This window comes from Rhinoraja longicauda, chromosome 1, assembly GCF_053455715.1.
Source record: "Rhinoraja longicauda isolate Sanriku21f chromosome 1, sRhiLon1.1, whole genome shotgun sequence".
Classification (NCBI taxonomy): domain Eukaryota; kingdom Metazoa; phylum Chordata; class Chondrichthyes; order Rajiformes; family Arhynchobatidae; genus Rhinoraja; species Rhinoraja longicauda.
Window position 1 is genome coordinate 76,674,486 of NC_135953.1, and position 19,517 is coordinate 76,694,002.

The 19,517-nt window shown below is 43.4% G+C and overlaps 1 protein-coding gene across 2 annotated transcripts in view; it reads left to right on the forward strand.

Moving 5' to 3' along the window:
- LOC144594266 (coiled-coil domain-containing protein 149-like) overlaps positions 1-19,517 on the forward strand; it is a 93,713-nt gene that overhangs the window by 28,523 nt on the left and 45,673 nt on the right. For both annotated transcript variants that reach the window (XM_078400534.1, XM_078400543.1), the window contains exons 3-4: positions 12,227-12,265; positions 13,448-13,555. In XM_078400534.1, coding sequence (XP_078256660.1) covers positions 12,227-12,265; positions 13,448-13,555 — 147 coding nt within the window. The remainder of the gene's footprint in view (positions 1-12,226; positions 12,266-13,447; positions 13,556-19,517) is intronic.

Consider the following 19,517-nt stretch of genomic DNA (forward strand, 5'->3'; position numbering starts at 1 on the left):
ACTGGAACCCATGTGTTCACCCAGTCTGAGCTTATTGATCAAGTGTGCTAGATTGCTGAATGCTAAGTACACAGCTTTTGTATTCTGATAATCTTTTTGTTGAGCCAACTTGCCATTAGCAAAATTGTCAATGTAGTTGCCTATTCTATTTATCCCTGTTTTGGTTCTGCATTGGAAGATGGAAAGCTTTTCTGACCTTCACATCAAAGTTTCCATTGGCTTCTTATACTCAAGAGGCCAACATTCTGAGGCCAAGACGTGCTGTCACAAAGCATAATATTTTTGTGTCCAATAGAATGAAATATTTTTGAAGATGCAATCATTGGATGCCTGATTTGATGTTTAGTTTAGTTTGGAGATACAGCGCGGAAAACGGCCCTTCGGTCCATCGAGTCCGCGCCGACCAACGATCACCATACACTAACACTACCATACACACACTAGATACAATTTACAATTATACCAAGCCAATTAATCTACAAACCTGTATGTCTTTAGAGTGTGGGAGGAAACCAGAGATCCCAGGGAAAACCCCCACGGTCACAGGGAGAACATACAAATTCCATACAGACAAGTCAGGATTAAACCTGGGTCTCTGGTGCTGTAAGGCAATAACTGTACCACTGCGTCACCTTGCCACCCAAACATCAACAAAACAGGTCTCAAACAAAGGCATGAGGTGTCCTTCAACACTTGTTGAAGGGCACACGTCTACCTGGGCGAGCCAAGGCGTGCAAGGCATCCATCTTTAAGTTTTCATGCTATTTCCACATTTAACCCCAGCATCATAGAATGGCTACAGCATGGATGGAACCCACTCTGCCCATCATTTCCATGTTGGCCCTATTTAAGAACAACTTGTCCCACTTTTGTGACTTGTCCCACAGTCAGGCAACTGTTTTTTTTTCTAATACTTATCCTCTTCCTGTTATGTGCTATGATTAAATCCAGCCATGCCTTTCTAGTCCATAACCTCTGGCTGCGTTACAAGAGAAGTTATTCCTCATAATACTTGCAGTTCTTTTACCATCACCTAGACCCATTAATACCTTTGGTTTCTCGATCTATGTTTATAACCTTCAGTTTTTAATTTCTTCTCCCACCTCCTCTATTCCAAGGAGAACAATCGCAAGTTCTCTGATTTTTTCATTGAACTATTTAGGTTAATATATTCTGCACCCTCTTGAATATGCGGAATTCAGTGGCCAAACAAATGTTTTTTAAAAGTTCATCATGACTTCTGTGCTCTTGCTTCTGATGCCTCTATTTATAAAACTCAGGATTTCTTTTGATGTAAAACACTCCTTTGGTACATGAGCCATACCATCCACTCCCTCGAGTAGATTTCCTTTCTGCTCTATGCTGAACCCCAGTTCCTCTCTTCTAATCCTCTTATTGTTCATGTGCCTAAAAAATATGCTTGAATGTTTGCTGCTGGTCTTCCTTCCTACCCTCAAGATCACTATTATCTGTTTTGCACGCTCTCTAATTCCCCTGTAAATTTGCTCTTCAATATCCTTCCAGCAGAATAATTGCAGATATCGCACGTAACTGGTGTATGCCTTCCACACTCTCATATAACTTTCATCTTAAAACGCTTTAGAATTTCTGGGTCCGTGACTGTTTATAGAGTCATACAGCATGGAAACAGGCCTTTCGGCCCACGCCGACCAGTGGGCACCTATCCATGTTAATCGCATCTTCAAGCACTTGGCCTGTAGCCTTCCTAGGCCTGGGCGATTTCAATGCTTGTCAAAACGCTTTTTAAATGCGACCATCAACTCCACTTCCACCATTTTCTCTGGCAGTGCACTTCAGGTACTCACCACTGAATGATAAAAATTCCCCTCAGATTCCCTGTCAAGCTCTTACACCTTGCCTTAAATTTCTGTCCTCAAAACTTATTCACCTCTGGTAAAAGGAAAACTTTCATGCAATCTACCCCATGTATACCTATCATAATTTTACATGCCTGAATCAAACGCTTTTTAATTTCCTCCGCTCTAGGGAAAACAGGCCCAGGCTCTCCAGTATCTCCCCATAACTGAAGCTTGAGCTGGCATTTGGAATTCCCAATTAGCACTGATCACATTTTAAAAAATTACGTTTGTTCCTGATTGCTGCACTTGCCCTTCCACAATGATTGATATTTTATTCTCCATTATATTTCGCTTATTTTTTCTTGGTTATATAGCAGTATCCAGTCCAAACCTTGCCCATCTATTACACAATGGCATCTTTCTTTGATGGCAGTGAAACAAATCTTTTTCTGCTGCTGGTTCATTTCATGAATATTACCGGTAATGATGTTGCATCAATTTAGTGGTAAGACAGGCCTTAATGAAGAAGTGGAGACAGCAGAGACATGGGCATGATAGGTTTAGAGGGATATGTCCAAACGCAGATGAGTGTCGTTGGGGCATTTTGGTCATCAGGGGCAAGTTGGGCCAAAGAGCCTGTTTCCAGGTTGTATAACTCTATGACTAACTGGAAGCACTGAAGAAGTCAGACTGCTTCTGTGGAAAGGGAGTGAATATTTCAGATTAACGCCTCTGTATCCACTGATACTGCCTGACCTACTGAGTGATTTTTGATCGTATTTTAGATATCCAGCATCTGCAGTTTATCAATTTAGACCTCTTAAAGTAGAAAGTATTTCAGAAAGTATTTTTTATACCCTCATCCACATATTGCCTCTTAAAAAAAGTTGGAATTGGAAAGCCACTCGTAACTTTACTGGTGAGAATGATCTATGTGCAAGACATTTGGATTCAGCTTGCATCGTGTAATAGAAATGCTTTATCTAGTAAAACTTGAAGCCCTCAATTATGAGATGCCGATGCAGTGCATATAATGCGCACAAATGAGTCATATGAATTCTGGTCATGCTTCACACTGCATGCAAATATTAACTTGAGTCCTGCTCATGTCATGGAAAGCTGCTTTATTCTCTTTTGAGACTGACTACACATCATACATTTTTAAAATCGGACATAATCAGAGTGTTGGTAATCCACACTATGCATTGACATTTAATATAATTGTGCTGCATTCGATATTAGATCAGGAAAATTGCTTCAATTGCCAGGTAAAGTAAATGATTGGTACTTTCTATTTTTAATAGTAAAATGATTAAAATGGACTATTTTTTGATGATGAGAAGAAAAGTCACTGCATGTTTATTTTATTATCTTGTTTACTTTGTTCCTCGGGGATCAAAAGGAAAATGACTTTCCACAATTGTTTTCCTAATTCTTTTCTACTTTTTAATTCCTTTCACAACCCTTCCATGATTTGATTAGTTCTCAGGCTATTTTAAACCGTGTTTAATGGGACCAGTGAGTACCTGAAGGAAATGGTGATGTAATTTGAAACAGGTAATTCTTAGCTTCAGGGCTTGGTATTGACTGGCATCTACTTTGACGTTCCTGGAATCTGTGGGCATCTTGGAATGGGAGAGATGGGGTGAAATGCAAGAACACTTCCAAGATGTGGGGGATCCGGGGTGTAATATGGAATAGTGATTAGTGAACCCACATGTGCACAGAATGTGAGTTGTCGGAAAGTTACTAAAAGTACCCAAAAGATAATGAAGATGACCAAAAGGCACAGACAGAAAGTCACCCATGGAAATACAATTGAGATGGGATGGAGTGGAATAAGAGCATCTAAGATCCCTGATGCTCAGCAGATCTATTGAATGGAGGGAACATGGGGCAGAAAATGGGAGAAGAGAGCTTCTGTGAGAGGAGACAGAGGTCCAAGCCACATCAGAGCTGCTGGGTACATTTTTTAACTCTGTAACACAAGGCGGGACAGTGGTAAAATCGAGGGGCAAGTAAAAAGTAAGCCAAAAAAACCTGCTCGAGTTTGGGGTTGGCCTCCTCCAAGATATATTTTTTGGTCCTTCGGGAGCAGGATTCAAGCTTTTGATCATGGGTTCACATTGACCACATACACTCCACTGCCATCTTCATCTGTCTTCTCTTGGCAGCATCAATGGACAACTCTCCCTCTGGCCTCTGGTGATTTTCTTGTTCAGCCTCTGGCTTGATAATGGTCAATAATGCCACATGTGTTTCTGAAGGATGCACATCCTATCCTACCCTCTTCAGCCCTGGTGCTGCCAATATCTGAGCTGGTGCTTTACAGGGTCTGGTGCCCAGTGCCCTCAGTTCCTGCTCCTCCTCCTCAACACTTATAATGCTTGTTGCTGTGTGTGATTTGGGGTACGTACAATATTAAGTGAGTCTCTACCAAGAACTACAAAACACCAGGAAGAAAGGAGCAACAAATAGTCATGGTGCTCATATGCCTCCATACCAGAGAGATGAGGGGCACCCACAGCAGGGTCATGGAGAGAGGCTTTACCTGTTCATACTGCCTATCTCACAGCAGGGTCATGGAGAGAGGCTTTACCTGTTCATACTGCCCATCTCCCTTATACGCTTTCAGTTCAGAGGAAAGGGTTCCATCTGAAATTTGACTCTCCATTTCCCTCCACAGATGCTGCCTAACCTACTGAGTTCCTCCAGCTGGTTGTTTGAATCTGATTCAAGCATTAATTACATAAATATACAAGTAATTGTATGATACTATTTTCTGCCATAAAAATGATATATTTAAATTAATAGCATGCTCATTTAATAAAGTGGCTCTTATTGTACCTTATCTAATGATATTTCTTTAAGAATTTAATTCATTTTAGTTTGGAGATACAGTGTGAAACAGGCCCTTCGGCCCACTGATTCCATGTTGACCAGCAATCACCCGTACACTACTTCTATCCTACACACTAGGGACAAATTATTTTTTAGGAAGCCAATTGACCTACAAACCTGCACGTCTTTGAAATGTGAGAGGAAACCGGAGCACTTAGAGAAACCCACCTGGTCACAGGGAGAACGTGCAAACTCTGTACAAACTCCGTGAGGGGGGGGGGGGGGGGGGAGAGAGAGAGGATCGAATAATAAGTCCAAATTCATGGCATTGTCGAGCAGCGTAGTGTCATGTTGAACAAAACCTGAAGGTTCACATCTGATCCATAAATTTTTGAAGCAATACCTGAAATGGAAAGCAATGAATGGTGGCCGATTAGGAAAAGGGGAGATGCAACGAGACCTGGGTGTCGTGGTACACCAGTCATTGAAAGTAGGCATGCAGGTGTAGCAGGCAGTGAAGAAAGCGAATGGTATGTTGGCATTCATAGCGAGGGGATTTGAGTATAGGAGCAGGGAGGTTCTGCTGCAGTTGTACAGGGCATTGGTGAGACCACACCTGGAGTATTGCGTACAGTTTTGGTCTCCTAATCTGAGGAAAGACATTCTTGCCATAGAGGGAGTACAGAGAAGGTTCACCAGATTGATTCCTGGGATGGCAGGACTCTCATATGAAGAAAGACTGGATAGACTCGGCTTGTACTCGCTGGAATTTAGAAGATTGAGGGGGGATCTTATAGAAACTTACAAAATTCTTAAGGGGTTGGACAGGCTAGATGCAGGAAGATTGTTCCCGATGTTGGGGAAGTCCAGAACAAGGGGTTATAGTTTTAAGGATAAGGGGGAAGTCTTTTAGGACCGAGATGAGAACGTTTTTTTTCGCACAGAGAGTGGTGAATCTGTGGAATTCTCTGCCACAGAAGGTAGTTGAGGCCAGTTCATTGGCTATATTTAAGAGGGAGTTAGATGTGGCCCTTGTGGCTAAAGCGATCAGGGGGTATGGAGAGAAGGCAGGTACGGGATACTGAGCTGGATGATCAGCCATGATCATATTGAATGGCGATGCAGGCTCGAAGGGCCGAATGGCCTAATTCCTGCACCTATTTTCTATGTTTCTATGTTTCTAACTAACAATGCTCCTATTGAACAGCTCACAGGATCAGCTACTTCTGCACATTGGGAGGGAAGAGATTGAACTCAACGCCAGTTACTATGTCCTTCACAAGACACAGGAGCAGAATTAGGCCATTCGGCACATCGAGTCTACTCCGCACTTGATCATGGCTGATCTATTTTTCCCATTCACCTCATCCTCCTGCATTCTCCCTGTAACCTTTGATGCCCTTCCTAATCAAGAACCTATCAATCTCCGCTTTAAAAATATCCAGTGACTTGGCCCCCACAGCCACATGTGGCAATGGATCCTCCTCATCTCCATTCTAAAGAAATTCCCATTTATTCTAAGGCTGTGTCCTCTGGTCCTAGACTCTCCCACTACTGGAAACATCCTCTCCATATTTACTCTATGTAGGACTTTCAACGAGATCCCCCTCATCCCTCTAAACTCCAGTGAGTACAGACTGGAGTACAAACTCCAAAGACGTACAGGTATGTAGGTTAATTGGCTGGGTAAATGTAAAAATTGTCCCTAGTGGGTGTAGGATAGTGTTAATGTACGGGGATCACTGGGCGGCACGGACTTGGAGGGCCGAAAAGGCCTGTTTCCGGCTGTATATATATGATATATGATATATGATATGACCCAAAGCCATCAAACGTTCCTCATACGTTAACCCAATCATCCCTGGGATCATTCTCGTAAACCTCCTCTGTACTTTCTCCAATGCCAGCACATACTTCCTCAGATATGGGGCCCAAAATCACTCACAATATTCCAAATGTGGTCTGACCAGCACATGATAAAGCCTCAGCACTACATCCTTGCTTTTATATTCTAATCCTCTCGAAATGAATGTTAACGTTGCATTTGCCTTCTTTACTACCAAACCAACCTGCAAAAATAAACATTTTGGGAATTCTGTACCAGCACTCACAAGTCCCTTTGCACTTCCAATTTCTGAATCATCTCCCCATTTAGAAAATAGCCTATGTCTTTATTCCTTCATGACTGTACACTTTGCTGTATTCCATTTGCACCTTCTTTGTTCACTCTCCCAACCTGTCCAAGCCCTTCTGCAGCCACCTTGCTTCCTCAACACTGCCTGCTCTTCCACCTATCTTCATATCATTCGCAATCTTGGCCACAGAACCATCAATTCCAACCCTTGTGTATGAATAGACTGCCAAATGCTCATTGAGTTGTTTTCTCACAATTGAAGAATGGCATCTGGAGTCATTTAACTGCGGGCTGGCAATATCTATGGATAAACCACCAGAGCACAAACCTTAGGAATGAAGAAGAAATTTTGAATCAAATAAATGAAGTAACAGAAAATGGAAACCAGAAGAAACAATGAACATAAAAGGACTAAAACTAGAAAACAATTAATATAACACAAAGGAGCAAATGAAAGTCTGCTGCAAAGTAGGTCAAGTCAAGTCAAGTCAAGTCAAATTTATTTGTCACATACACATACTCGATGTGCAGTGAAATGAAAGTGGCAATGCCTGCGGGTTGTGCACAAAAATAATTACAGTTACAGCATATAAATAAAGTTAATAAGTTACTAAACATAGCACAAAAAGTGTCGACAAAAATTTAGTCTCTGGGGTTATCAAAGTTGACAGTCCTGATGGCCTGTGGGAAGAAGCTCCGTCTCATCCTCTCCGTTTTCACAGCGTGACAGCGGAGGCGTTTGCCTGACCGTAGCATCTGGAACAGTCCGTTACTGGGGTGGCAGGGGTCCCTCATGATCTTGCTTGCTCTGGATCTGCACCTCCTGATGTATAGGTCCTGCAGGGGGACGAACGCACTATTCTCTGCAGGGCCATCCTGTCCTGGGCAGAGCTGTTCCCAAACCAGACTGTAATGTTGCCGGACAGGATGCTCTCTACAGCCCCAGAGTAGAAGCAATGGAGGATCCTCAGCGACACTCTGAATTTCCTCAGTTGTCTAAGGTGGTAAAGGCGCTGCTTAGCCTTACCCACCAATGCGGCAATGTGCGTTGCCCACGTCAGATCCTCTGAGATGCGGACTCCCAAGTATTTGAAATTGCTCACCCTATCCACAATAGACCCATTTATTTCCAGTGGCGTGTACGTCCTTGGATGTTTAGCCCTTCTGAAGTCCACAATCAGCTCCTTTGTTTTAGTGACATTCAAGAGGAGGCTATTGTCCTGACACCAGAGTGCCAGATCAGCCACCTCCTCCCGGTAGGCCTTCTCATCGTTGTTGGAGATCCGGCCCACCACCACAGTGTCATCAGCAAACTTGATGATGGAGTTTGAGCTGAACCTGGCCCTACAGTCATGTGTGTACAGGGAGTACAGTAGGGGGCTAAGGACGCAGCCCTGGGGGGATCCTATGTTCAGGGTGAGGGAGCTAGATGTGTGTTCCCCCATCCTGACCACTTGGGGCCTGGCAGTGAGAAAGTCCAGGACCCAGGCACACAGAGGGGTGCTAAGCCCCAGTTCCAGCAGCTTCTCAACCAGTCTGCTGGGGACTATTGTGTTGAATGCTGAACTAAAGTCAATGAACAGCATCCTCACATAGCCCCCCTGGCTGTCCAGATGAGAGAGAGCGGTGTGTAGAACCTGGGAGACCGCATCATCCGTGGACCTGTTCGGACGGTATGCGAACTGTAGTGGGTCCATGTTGCGAGGAAGGAGGGCGCAGATGTGCTTCTTGACTAGCCTCTCCAAGCATTTCATGACAACCGAGGTGAGGGCCACCGGTCGGTAGTCATTTAAACACGCTGGAGAGGCATTCTTTGGCACCGGTACAATGATGGATCTTTTGAAGCATGCAGGGACCACGGACTTTGCCAAGGAGAGGTTGAATATTGTGGTGAGCACTGGAGCAAGCTGAGTAGCACAAGACTTTAGTACTCGCCCAGATATACCATCTGGGCCTCCAGCTTTCCTCGTGTTCACACGCGTCAGAGCCCACCTCACCTCATGCTCGGACACCGAGAATGTGTGCACATCCCCGGCGGTGGATCCCCCTCCAGCCTCGCTAGCCAGCGCCCCTTCGGTGCTGTTTTTAGACGGCGAGCTGGTGGTGTTACCCGTCTCAAACCGTGCGTAAAAAGAGTTCAGGTCATCAGCTAAGGAGGAGCCGGCACTTCCGGTTGAGGGGGTGCTGGACCTGTAGCTAGTTATAGTCCGTAGCCCCTGCCAAAGGCGCCTGGTGTCCTGCTGCTCCATCTGTGACTCCATCTTGTCCCGGTACCTCTTTTTTGCATCCTTCACTGCCCTTCGCAGTCGGTAGGACTCTCCCTTGTAGTCGTCCATGTTGCCGGATGCCAGGCCGGAGTTGTAAGCAGCGGTGCGAGCATTCAAGGCCATGCGAATAGACCTGTCCACCCAGGGTTTTTGGTTAGGGAAGATACTGACCCTTACCGTGGGGATGATGGTATCGGCTATTGTGGCAATGAAGTCCGTAACCGCTTCCGCAAACTCATTTACGTCTCTGGAACTTGCTTGGAACATGTTCCAGTCGACTTCGCTCAGTGCATCTTGCAGCATGGCCTCTGAATGGTCAGCCCACCGCTTTACGTCCCTCGTCACTGTCGCTTCCCGTACTATCCGTAGGGATGAAACAAGACTCTGATTAAAAAAAACCTATGATGGAAAGGATGTCAATAGTGAACATTTGATGAAGGAAAGTAAAACAAATAGGTGAGATGAGATTCAGTTAACCAACTCATGTTGGCATTAAAAATAGACACAAAAAGCTGGAGTAACTCAACGGGACAGACAGCATCTCTAGATAGAAGGAATGGGGATGTTTCGGGTCGAGAACCTTCTTCAGACAGGTTGGGGATAAGGGAAACGAGAGATGTGGACGGTGATGTGGAGAGATAAAGAACAATGAATGAAAGATATGCAAAAAAGTAATGATGATAAAGGAAACAGGCCATTGTAAGCTGTCCGGTAGGGTGAAAATGTGGAGCTAATGTGACTTGGGTGGGGGAGGGATAGAGAGAGAGGGAATGCCGGGGCTACCCAAAGTGAGAGAAACCAATATTCATACCACTGGGCTGTAAGCTGCCCAAGCGAAATATGAGACGCTGTTCCTCCAACCTGCGTTTAGCCTCATTCTGACAATGGAGGAGACCGAGGACAGATAGGTCTTTGTAGGAATGGGAAGGAGGATTAAAGTGTCCAGCAACCGGGAGATCAGGTTGGTTCAGGCGGGCTGAGCGAAGGTGTTCCGCGAAACGATAGTCCAGTCTGCGTTTGGTCTCGCCGATGTATAAGAGTCCACATCTTGAACAACGGATACAGTAGATGATGTTGGAGGAGGTTCAAGTGAACCTCTGCCTAACCTGAAAGGACTGTCGGGGTCCTTGGACAGAGTCGAGGGAGGAGGTATAGCGACAGGTGTTGCATCTTCTGCGGTTGCAGGGGAAGGTACCTGGGTAGGAGGTGGTTTGGGTGGGAAGGGATGAGTTAACCAGGACGTTGTGGAGGGAACAGTCTCTGCGGAAGGCGGAAAGGGGTGGAGATGGGAAGATGTGGCTAGTGGTGGGATCCCGTTGGAGGTGGAGAAAATTTCGGAGGATTATGTGTTGTATGCGACGGCTGATGGGGTGGAAGGTTAGGACTGGGGGGGGGTCTCTGTTACGACTAGGGGGAGGGGGCAAGGGCGGAGCTATGGGGTACTGAGGAGAAACGAGTGAGGGCCTCATCTATGTTGGGAGAGGGGAACCCCCGTTCCCTAAATAATGAGGATATTTTGACTCGAAACGTCACCTATTCCTTCTCTCCCGAGATGCTGCCTGTCCCGCTGAGTTACTCCAGCTTTTTGTGTCTATTTTCAGTTTAAACCAGCATCTGCAGTTCCTTCTTACTTTTGTTGGTGTTGTATGTGCATTAAAACATAACAGAGCCAAATTCAGAGGTGTCTAAGAAAAAGAGCAGTGGGATCACATACTGTGATTATTTTATTCCTGTTGAGGGCAGTGCAACAAACCAACTTCACACCACTAATTGCTAATTTCAAAATCTGGTCAGTTATATCTGAGCTGTAGACTGCAAGCATAAGATTCAAATTTAGATTAGTTTATTGTCAAACACACCAGGGTGAACGATACACCTACCGTATTAATAAATGTAACAATAAATACAACTGCAAAGAGAAAGATTGTGCAAGATTGCAGTGTAATTCAAAGCAGTGACAAAAATTATCAAAGTACAATAACAGACTAACTGAATGAGGTAGAAATAAGAGTAGGAGTATGTGGCAGCACCTCTGGGAATGGATTGAAAGAGATGATTTGTTCAGGAGTCTGATAGCAGTGGGAAAGAAGCTGTTTTAAAGTCTGGAAGTCCAAGCTTTCAAGCTCCTGTATCTTTTCCCAGAAGGTAGAAAAGAGAAATGGAAATGGCCTGGCAGGCAGGCATCCTTGATGATACTGCGAGCTGTCCTAATGCAGCCCACTGTGGAGATGGATTCAATGGAAGTGCATGGGTTGTTTCCAGGTACTCCAGTTTCCTCCCACATGCTAACGATATGCAAGTTGGTGGATTCGCCACTGTACATTGTCCCCAGTATTTACGTCAGGGGTAGAATCTGATGGGAGTATGGGAAGATTTTAAAGTTGGCATTAATATAGAATTTGTGAAAATGGGTGATTGATAGTCGGTTTGGACTTGGTGAGCCAAGTTGGGCCTGTTCCATGCTACATCTTTCCCTGCATCTATAAGCTTGCTCTCTTTCACCTCCTTCTCAAGGTCCCCTTTCTCAGCTACTTGCCTTTGGAGTTCCAGGAGCACTTATGTCATCCCATTACAAAAAAAAAGAGGTTCTAACAATCATAATTTCTTATTGCCTGTTATCTGGGAATTTGCTCAACAAATTATTTGCCACAGCATGAAATATTTATCTGAACAGATTTTTTTTGTGTGACTTAGTATTTATGGATTTTCCATCTTTATACTTCATAAATTTTGTACTTGGAAGAATGGATATAATTTTGCTTCCAGATTTCCATTTGTAAATGACTGCAAATAATATTTGCGGAAAGATCTGATGCGAATGATCCTTGTAGATCATTGGAATTCCTCTTCATGGGGAAATTGCTTTGACACCATTGTTTCATATTTGTGATACAGCTGAGATTAAAAACCCCAAAGCTAAAGCTCTGCGTATTGTACACCAACTTAACCTACAACTCATTTACTTGGAATCTATTGACAATCATCCAGCATTACCTGATCTGCTTTCTCAGATGGAATAAACTCATGCAACAAAGAACATTGAAAAATACAAGTGAAAATGATGTCAATAGCAATTGAATATTGTAGCTGAAGGGTTGGACAGATGCTGCTTTTATAATGACATGTGAAAGGAGCTGATTGTTTCATTTTTTGTAACTCCATAGGATGGTGATCCTACACTTCCTCCAGAAAAACGGAATCAGGTAAGATGAAAGATAATAGAACTACTTTTGACAAAATCCAGTTTATTGTGGCTGTAATTCTGTTGCATAATTAGATGCAGCACCAATTTCGCAAAAGTGAACTAGACACAGCATGCATCAAATGGGAATAAGCCTTACCTAGCATTTGAAATAAATGCTAGCTGTGATCAAATTTGCTACCAATTGAGTTCCTAGGATTAAACATGAGCACGACTTGTAATTGAATGCTAATGAAAAAGGATCTCTAGCTGGAAAATTACAAACCAGGATTGCACATCGTCTGAATTTAAATGGGAAATAAATAGACCCAAGAAACATTTTTTTTTTCAGTTTCTAAGATAAATTAGAGGATAATTTTAAAAAAGGAACCTCCTCTTTCAGAATAAGTAGTAAATTGAGAGTCATGTTTTATAGATGAGATCTTTCACTTTGATTTTTAAAAATCTATAAAAACATGGAGAGTATTTGGTGTTTTTATGTATTTAGTGATGATACTAGCTGTGTTGCTGATGCTGAATTCAGATGACTCAATTGCCAATATTAGTACACACTTTGGACTCTATGAACACTCCTTTACCTTTATAAAGTCTCTTTTGTCTCTTATAATCATAATCATAACATAATTGTAATTTATTAGCCAAGTATGTTTTGCAACATACGAGGAATTTGGTTTGCCATACAGTCATACCAAAAAAGCAACAAGATACACGACTACATAAAAATTTGACATAAACATCCTCCACAGTGGCTCCTCCACATTCCCCACTGTGATGGAAGGCAATAAAGTCTTATCTTCTTTCCTCCCACGGTCGGGGGAGTTGAACCATCCGCAGCCGGCCATTGAGCTCCCACTAAGCTCCCGCATCGAAAGAACATACTATTTCATTCTGATCTTAACTGCGTCTGTTGGTATTAATTTTGTGATTAGAGTTTTTCCAGAAAAGGCAACACAGTACATTCTTAACTGTTAACTTTCAGTTGTCCGTATTTCACATTATGTTTTGTGCTATTTGTCAGTTATTCCACTATAAATCTTGAATTAAATAAATCATATTGCCATTGATTTTTGTCTGTGTGGGATGAGAAAAAACACCTTCGAAGCTGAAGATAAAAAAGATTTTGTCACAAGTGAGCAATTATAGCTTGGAAGTAAATGAACTCAAACTGCATTTTGTTCCCCAGGCAAACTTGGCACAGCTACTGAGTAGTTCTCGAGAGCGGAATAAACAACTCGCAGAGGAAATCAAGGAAATCCAGCAGAGACTGGCTGAAGCACAGGGTGATAACAAGGTATAGTTTATGAGGATGGCTGGTGTCAGTGAGAATAAAATCATGAGTCTCATCTGCCTGAAACTAGTCAGGGAAAGAGAAAGGAACCCTTAATCCACGATAATAATAGTGACAATCAAAGCAATTTTTTAAAAAAGTTGCATGAGAGAAGTTTGTGTGATCGAAAGGATGCAAAATAAATGACTGTGGCTCTGCAAGTGATTAAAATGTTCCAGTTGACTAGTTTATGTTATCAGAAGCAGTATGCATCTCAGTCCAATAAACATGCTCATTTACTTGTTGGGAACTGTCATAAATTCACTCTCAGTTGCTGGAATGTTCAAGTGCTGAGACTGCACTGTTGTCAGTATCTCCCTTCAGCTTTGCTGAACCTTACAGCCCATTTGCTTAATTTGGATAACTGATTGAATGCTGCCAACAATTCTGTTGGAACTTGCCTTCTGATGCTTGTGCAAAGAACTTGCAAGTTTCCCTCTTTAAAGAAGAAACGACTAGAAAAATTAAAGAATGTATTAATTACCAAAAGAAACGAACAGTTATGCATTCAGTGTCTGAGTTTGTGTCATGAGTGGGTAGTCCTCTTCCCTGCAGCAGATGTGAGAAATGTGGGGTGCACCCTTCATCTAGTACCAGAAAATTGCAGCCAGTTCATCTTCACATTTCCAATGTGCACGAGCAGCATTGAAACTCCTTGTAAGAAAATTGTCCCAATCGATGTAAGCTTTCCAAACATGCTGTAACTTAATATTACAGTGCATTAATTGAATGGAAACCCATTACACCTATATCTGTAAACTCTTTGGAGGTCAAGGGAATTTTCACTGGGAAAAACATTCCTTTCTGAGTTAAACAGGTCATTTGCTGCTATCTGTTCATTCTCCCAGTTTGTCACATTACAAATTTTATTTATTAACATTGGTTTAATAGACCCATCATTGCCCTTTTAAAGCAGGAACTACATGTATTCGCAATTGAATGAAATCCTAACAATGCTATTTATTTCTGCCGTAGCAAGAGTCAGTCACCACATCTTTCTTCACTAGTTGGCTGATTGGAATTGTTGGTATTTGTCTTCCACCTTTCCAATATTCTTCCCAATGTTAATCCCAAAATCTTTAAGGATTTGGGATATAGCAAAGTCAATGTATTATTCATTTTGTAATTTAACCAACAACTTTCTTGTCACTTTTACCCCTCAAGGGCTCTTTTAGTGCCTTGCTACTTTAAATCCTTTGTAGTATCTTGTCTAGCATTTTTAGCTGTGCTCATCTCAATTGTCCTCTTTGATATTTTTATATCTTTTTTAACATGATTTAGTAAATTATTTTCTTCCTTCTCGAGTTTGTTCTTTTTCCCTCAGGACTGAATTTGTGTTTTTATAAATACAGTATTCTCTTTTAAATTTAATTAATTATTTCAGAGAATCTCTGCTTAATATGCATACTTTTTTTCTTGATGATAAACATCTTGCAGACATAATATTCTCGAAGTCTTTAATATTCCCACACCGAAGTACCTTTCAGTACCGTTCTCCAATTTTAGCTCTCTCTTCAAACATACAAAATTTATACTTCTTGAAAAAATGTAGTGTAGAATAAGAAGTGACCATTCTGGAACCTGTTCTGCCATTCATCTTGGTTATGTCTGATCAGTATAGTAGCTGTACCTAGAAAGATTTACCCTCTTGTCTTGTTTTATTTCTTCCTTCTAAAAAATAAGCTTTACAGATTTTTGTGGGGTTCCTTATTAGTCAACTCTGACAAAAATGTGCAACGATTTAAAAAAATATTCAATTGACCTAATTGCATCAATTTCTGAAGAGATCCAGGTTTTCATTCTTCATGGGCAGCACAGTGGTGGTGCAGCTGATATACCCCCTTGCTTCACAGCACCAGAGACCTGGGTTCAATTCTGACCTCGGGGACTGTCCGTGTGGAGTATGCCTGTTCACCCTGTGACCACATGGGTTTCCTCCGAGTTCTTCGTTTTCCTCCCTCATCCCAAAGATGTGCAGGTTTGCAGCCTAATTGGCTTTTGAAAATTGCCTCAAATGTGCAGGGAGTGGATGAGGAAGTGGGATAACTTAGAACTAGTGTGAATGGGTGATCAATGGCCAGCGTGGACTCAGTGATCCAAAGGGCCAGTTTCCACGCTGCATTTCTCAGCTAAACTGAACTTTATGTGAAGATGTGCTTTCCGATAGCACCCCTGAATACTCTAGCTTTGATTTAATGGCTCTGCCCTCTTGTTCTGGAGCCCCCCTAGTGGAGAAATAGATTTCTTCAACAACTCGAAACTCCTTTGTTCATATAAAATAACTCTTATGATCATGCCCTGAACTTCCAAAAAAATAAACAACCCAAATCCATATTACCATATCTAGCCATTAACAATTTTCGTCATGAATAATTTTGATCAGGCTGTGCTGTGCCTTCATTGACACTAACATATTCTAATATATGATTGTAGTACTGCAAGTATCTAACCGAAGATTTATATATCCTGGTCCTCATTAGTGTTAACTGCCTGATCATTAATGATATTATTCTTCAGAAATTTGATATTGTTTCCTCTGGATTTCATTCTGATCACTTGTTAGATTGAGAGCATGAATTTGCACACCCTTCAACATTAATGGCAAACAAAATCACACCTCGGTTTGGCATTCCAAAGTGTTGTGACATTTCCATCCTGTGTATTGGATGCGATCATGCTCAACCTGCCCATCCCGACTTCAGCTCCTGTGCAATTCCTGCAGCAGCAGTAGTCTGCTGAAGCTTCCCGTGACAAACGGCACTCACAGGTCTGTTATCTAGCTGTTATCAGTCAACCTCAGCTGTTATCATGCAACTGAACCATCTTACCGCATCTTAGAGCAGTCCTGAACTACCATCTACCTCATCGGGGACTCTCGGACTATCTTTGATCGGACTTTACTGGCTTTAACTTGCACTAAACATTATTCCTGTACACTGCAAATGGCTCATTTGTAATCATGTATTGTCTTTCCACTGGCTGGTTGGCACGCAACAAAAGCTTTTCACTGTACCTCGGTACACGTGACAATTTACCAAACTGAAACTGAACTGAGGTCTAATGACCATCAATACCCTGTGATGCAGGGTGGTCCACAAGTGATGACTGACCAGCCTCAGACAGTGGATCCTGAGACCTCACCCCGGACCAACCCGATTGACAGCCTTTGGCCTTTGTAACCATCTCAGAACCTCTCATAATCAGACTTTCTAACAAGGATGAAATTATTATTGATAATTATCATTTTAAGTTCTTTAAACAGCCTCTTACACTGCCTTGAGGACATAAAATGTTGGATGGCACGGAACTTCCTCCAATTAAACGAGAGCAAGTCTGAGGTCATCCTATTCGGCCCCCCCCCCCCGACTCCATCAAATCGATAACAGGCAGTCTTGGAAGCCTATCCTGCCTAGTCAAACCGCATGTCAAAAACCTCGGCGTGATATTTGACTCTGCATTAAAGTTTGACAAGCAAGTCAACGCTGTGGTAAAAGCCAGCTTCTTCCTACTTCGTACCATAGCTAAAATCAAACCTTTCCTCCAATTCGACGACACTGAAAAAATCATTCACGCTTTCATTTCCTCCCGCCTAGACTACTGCAACTCCCTATACACTGGGATCAGCCAATCTTCCCTGTCCCGCCTGCAACTGGTCCAAAACGCCGCAGCAAGACTCCTGATGGGTACCCGTAAAAGGGACCACATCTCGCCGATTCTGGCCTCTCTCCACTGGCTCCCTGTACGGTACAGAATCAACTTCAAGCTCCTACTATTCACATATAAAGCCCTAAATGGACATTCCCCCCTCTACATCAAAAATCTTCCAGCCCACCTCTCTAACTCCAGGTCCCTCAGGTCGGCCGACTTGGGGCTACTCACTATCCCGCGGTCTAGGCTTAAGCTCAGGGGTGAACGCGCTTTTGCGGTTGCAGCTCCTAGACTGTAGAACAGCATCCCTCTCCCCATCAGAACTGCCCCCTCCATCGACTCCTTTAAGTCCAGGCTCAAAACCTATTTCTACTCCCTTGCGTTTGAGGCCCATTGAGGAGGCGCTGTGAACTGTGTTTGTATGTGCTGTTATGTTTGTGTGCTACTGTATGTTTCATTTTTTTCCTTAGTACCTAAACAGATGTACAGCACTTTGGTCAACGTGGGTTGTTTTTTAATGTGCTATACAAATAAAATTGACTTGACTTGACTTGACTTAAAAATGACAAGAAATAATACATTTATTAACGGACATATATCTTGATAAATAAAGCCCCACTTGAATTTTGGGTTGAGCTTCAAAACTGAAGCTGAGTCGAGGCTAAGTTGGGTGACATTGCTGCATGCCCATTTTTTAATTTAATTGTGAAAATTTGCATCATTCAGGAGGCATATTAGTTTTGAGGGGGATACCAGCTTAACTGCAAATATACTCTTTATACTTCTCGAAGCATGCCTTTTAAATATTTTACTTTGATAACTTTAAGTTCAATATTCCTTCCTCATTACACTGTGGTTCATTGTTTCAATCCTAGAATGTGATTAGCTTAATTTATTTGCCCTGGAGCAGGAGCAATGAGATCGGGACCCGTGTACCGAGCAGGAGTTCTTAGAGTGGCTGAGAGGAACCTAAGAGACACTAGAATTGGAAGTGGGTCGAATGATCCAGCCCACTGTAGTCAATGCCTAACAATGCAGAATGAGCAATGTTGTGGGACCTTGACAATAAATGAATGAAAAACATTAATTAATACAAAAGGAACCAAACCACTGAGCTTCACTGAGCTTCTTCATTCAGGTTAGCAACCCAATTCAAACAAATGGGGCCTTGCTACATAAAGATAAAGCTGGGAATCCATATATGAAGTGATTTATTCACAAAATGCTGGAGTAACTCAGCAGGTCAGGCAGCATCTCGGGAGAGAAGGAATGGGTGACATTTCGGGTCGAGACCCTTCTTCAGACTGATGTCGGGGGTGGGACAAAGGAAGGATATAGGTGGAGACAGGAAGATAGAGGGAGATCTGGGAAGGAGGAGGGGAAGGGAGGGACAGAGGAGCTATCTGAAGTTGGAGAAGTCGACGTTCATACCACCGGGCCGCAAACTGCCCAGGCGAAATATGAGGTGCTGCTCCTCCAATTTCCGGCGGGCCTCACTATGGCACTGGAGGAGGCCCATGACAGAGAGGTCAGACTGGGAATGGGAGGGGGAGTTAAAGTGCTGGGCCACCGGGAGATCAGTTGCGTTAATGCGGACCGAGCGCAGGTGTTCAGCGAAGCGATCGCCGAGCCTGCGCCTGGTTTCGCCGATATAGATGAGTTGACATCTAAAGCAGCGGATGCAATAGATGAGGTTGGAGGAGGTGCAGGTGAACCTCTGTCTCACCTGGAAAGAATGTTTGGGTCCTTTGATGGAGTTGAGGGGGGAGGTAAAGGGACAGGTGTTGCATCTCGTGCGATTGCAAGGGAAAGTGCCCGGGGTTAGGGTGGTTTGGGTAGGAAGGGGCGAGTGGACCAGGGAGTTGCGGAGGGAACGGTCTCTGCGGAATGCAGAGAGGGGAGGGGATGGGAAGATATGGCCAGTGGTGGGGTCCTGTTGTAGGTGACGGAAATGTTGGTGGATGATATGTTGGATCCGCTGGCTGGTGGGGTGGAAGGTGAGAACGAGGGGGATCCTGTCCTTGTTGCGAGTGGGGGGATGGGGAGCAAGAGCGGAGCTGCGGGATGTAGAAGAGACCCTAGTGAGAGCCTCATCTATAATGGAGGAGGGGAAGCCCCGTTTTCTGAAAAACGAGGACATCTCGGAAGCCCTAGTCTGAAACACCTCATCCCGGGCACAGATGCGGCGTAGACGGAGGAATTGGGAGTAGGGGATAGACTTTTTGCAGGGGACCGGGTGGGAAGAAGTGTAGTCCAGATAGCTGTGCGAGTCGGTGGG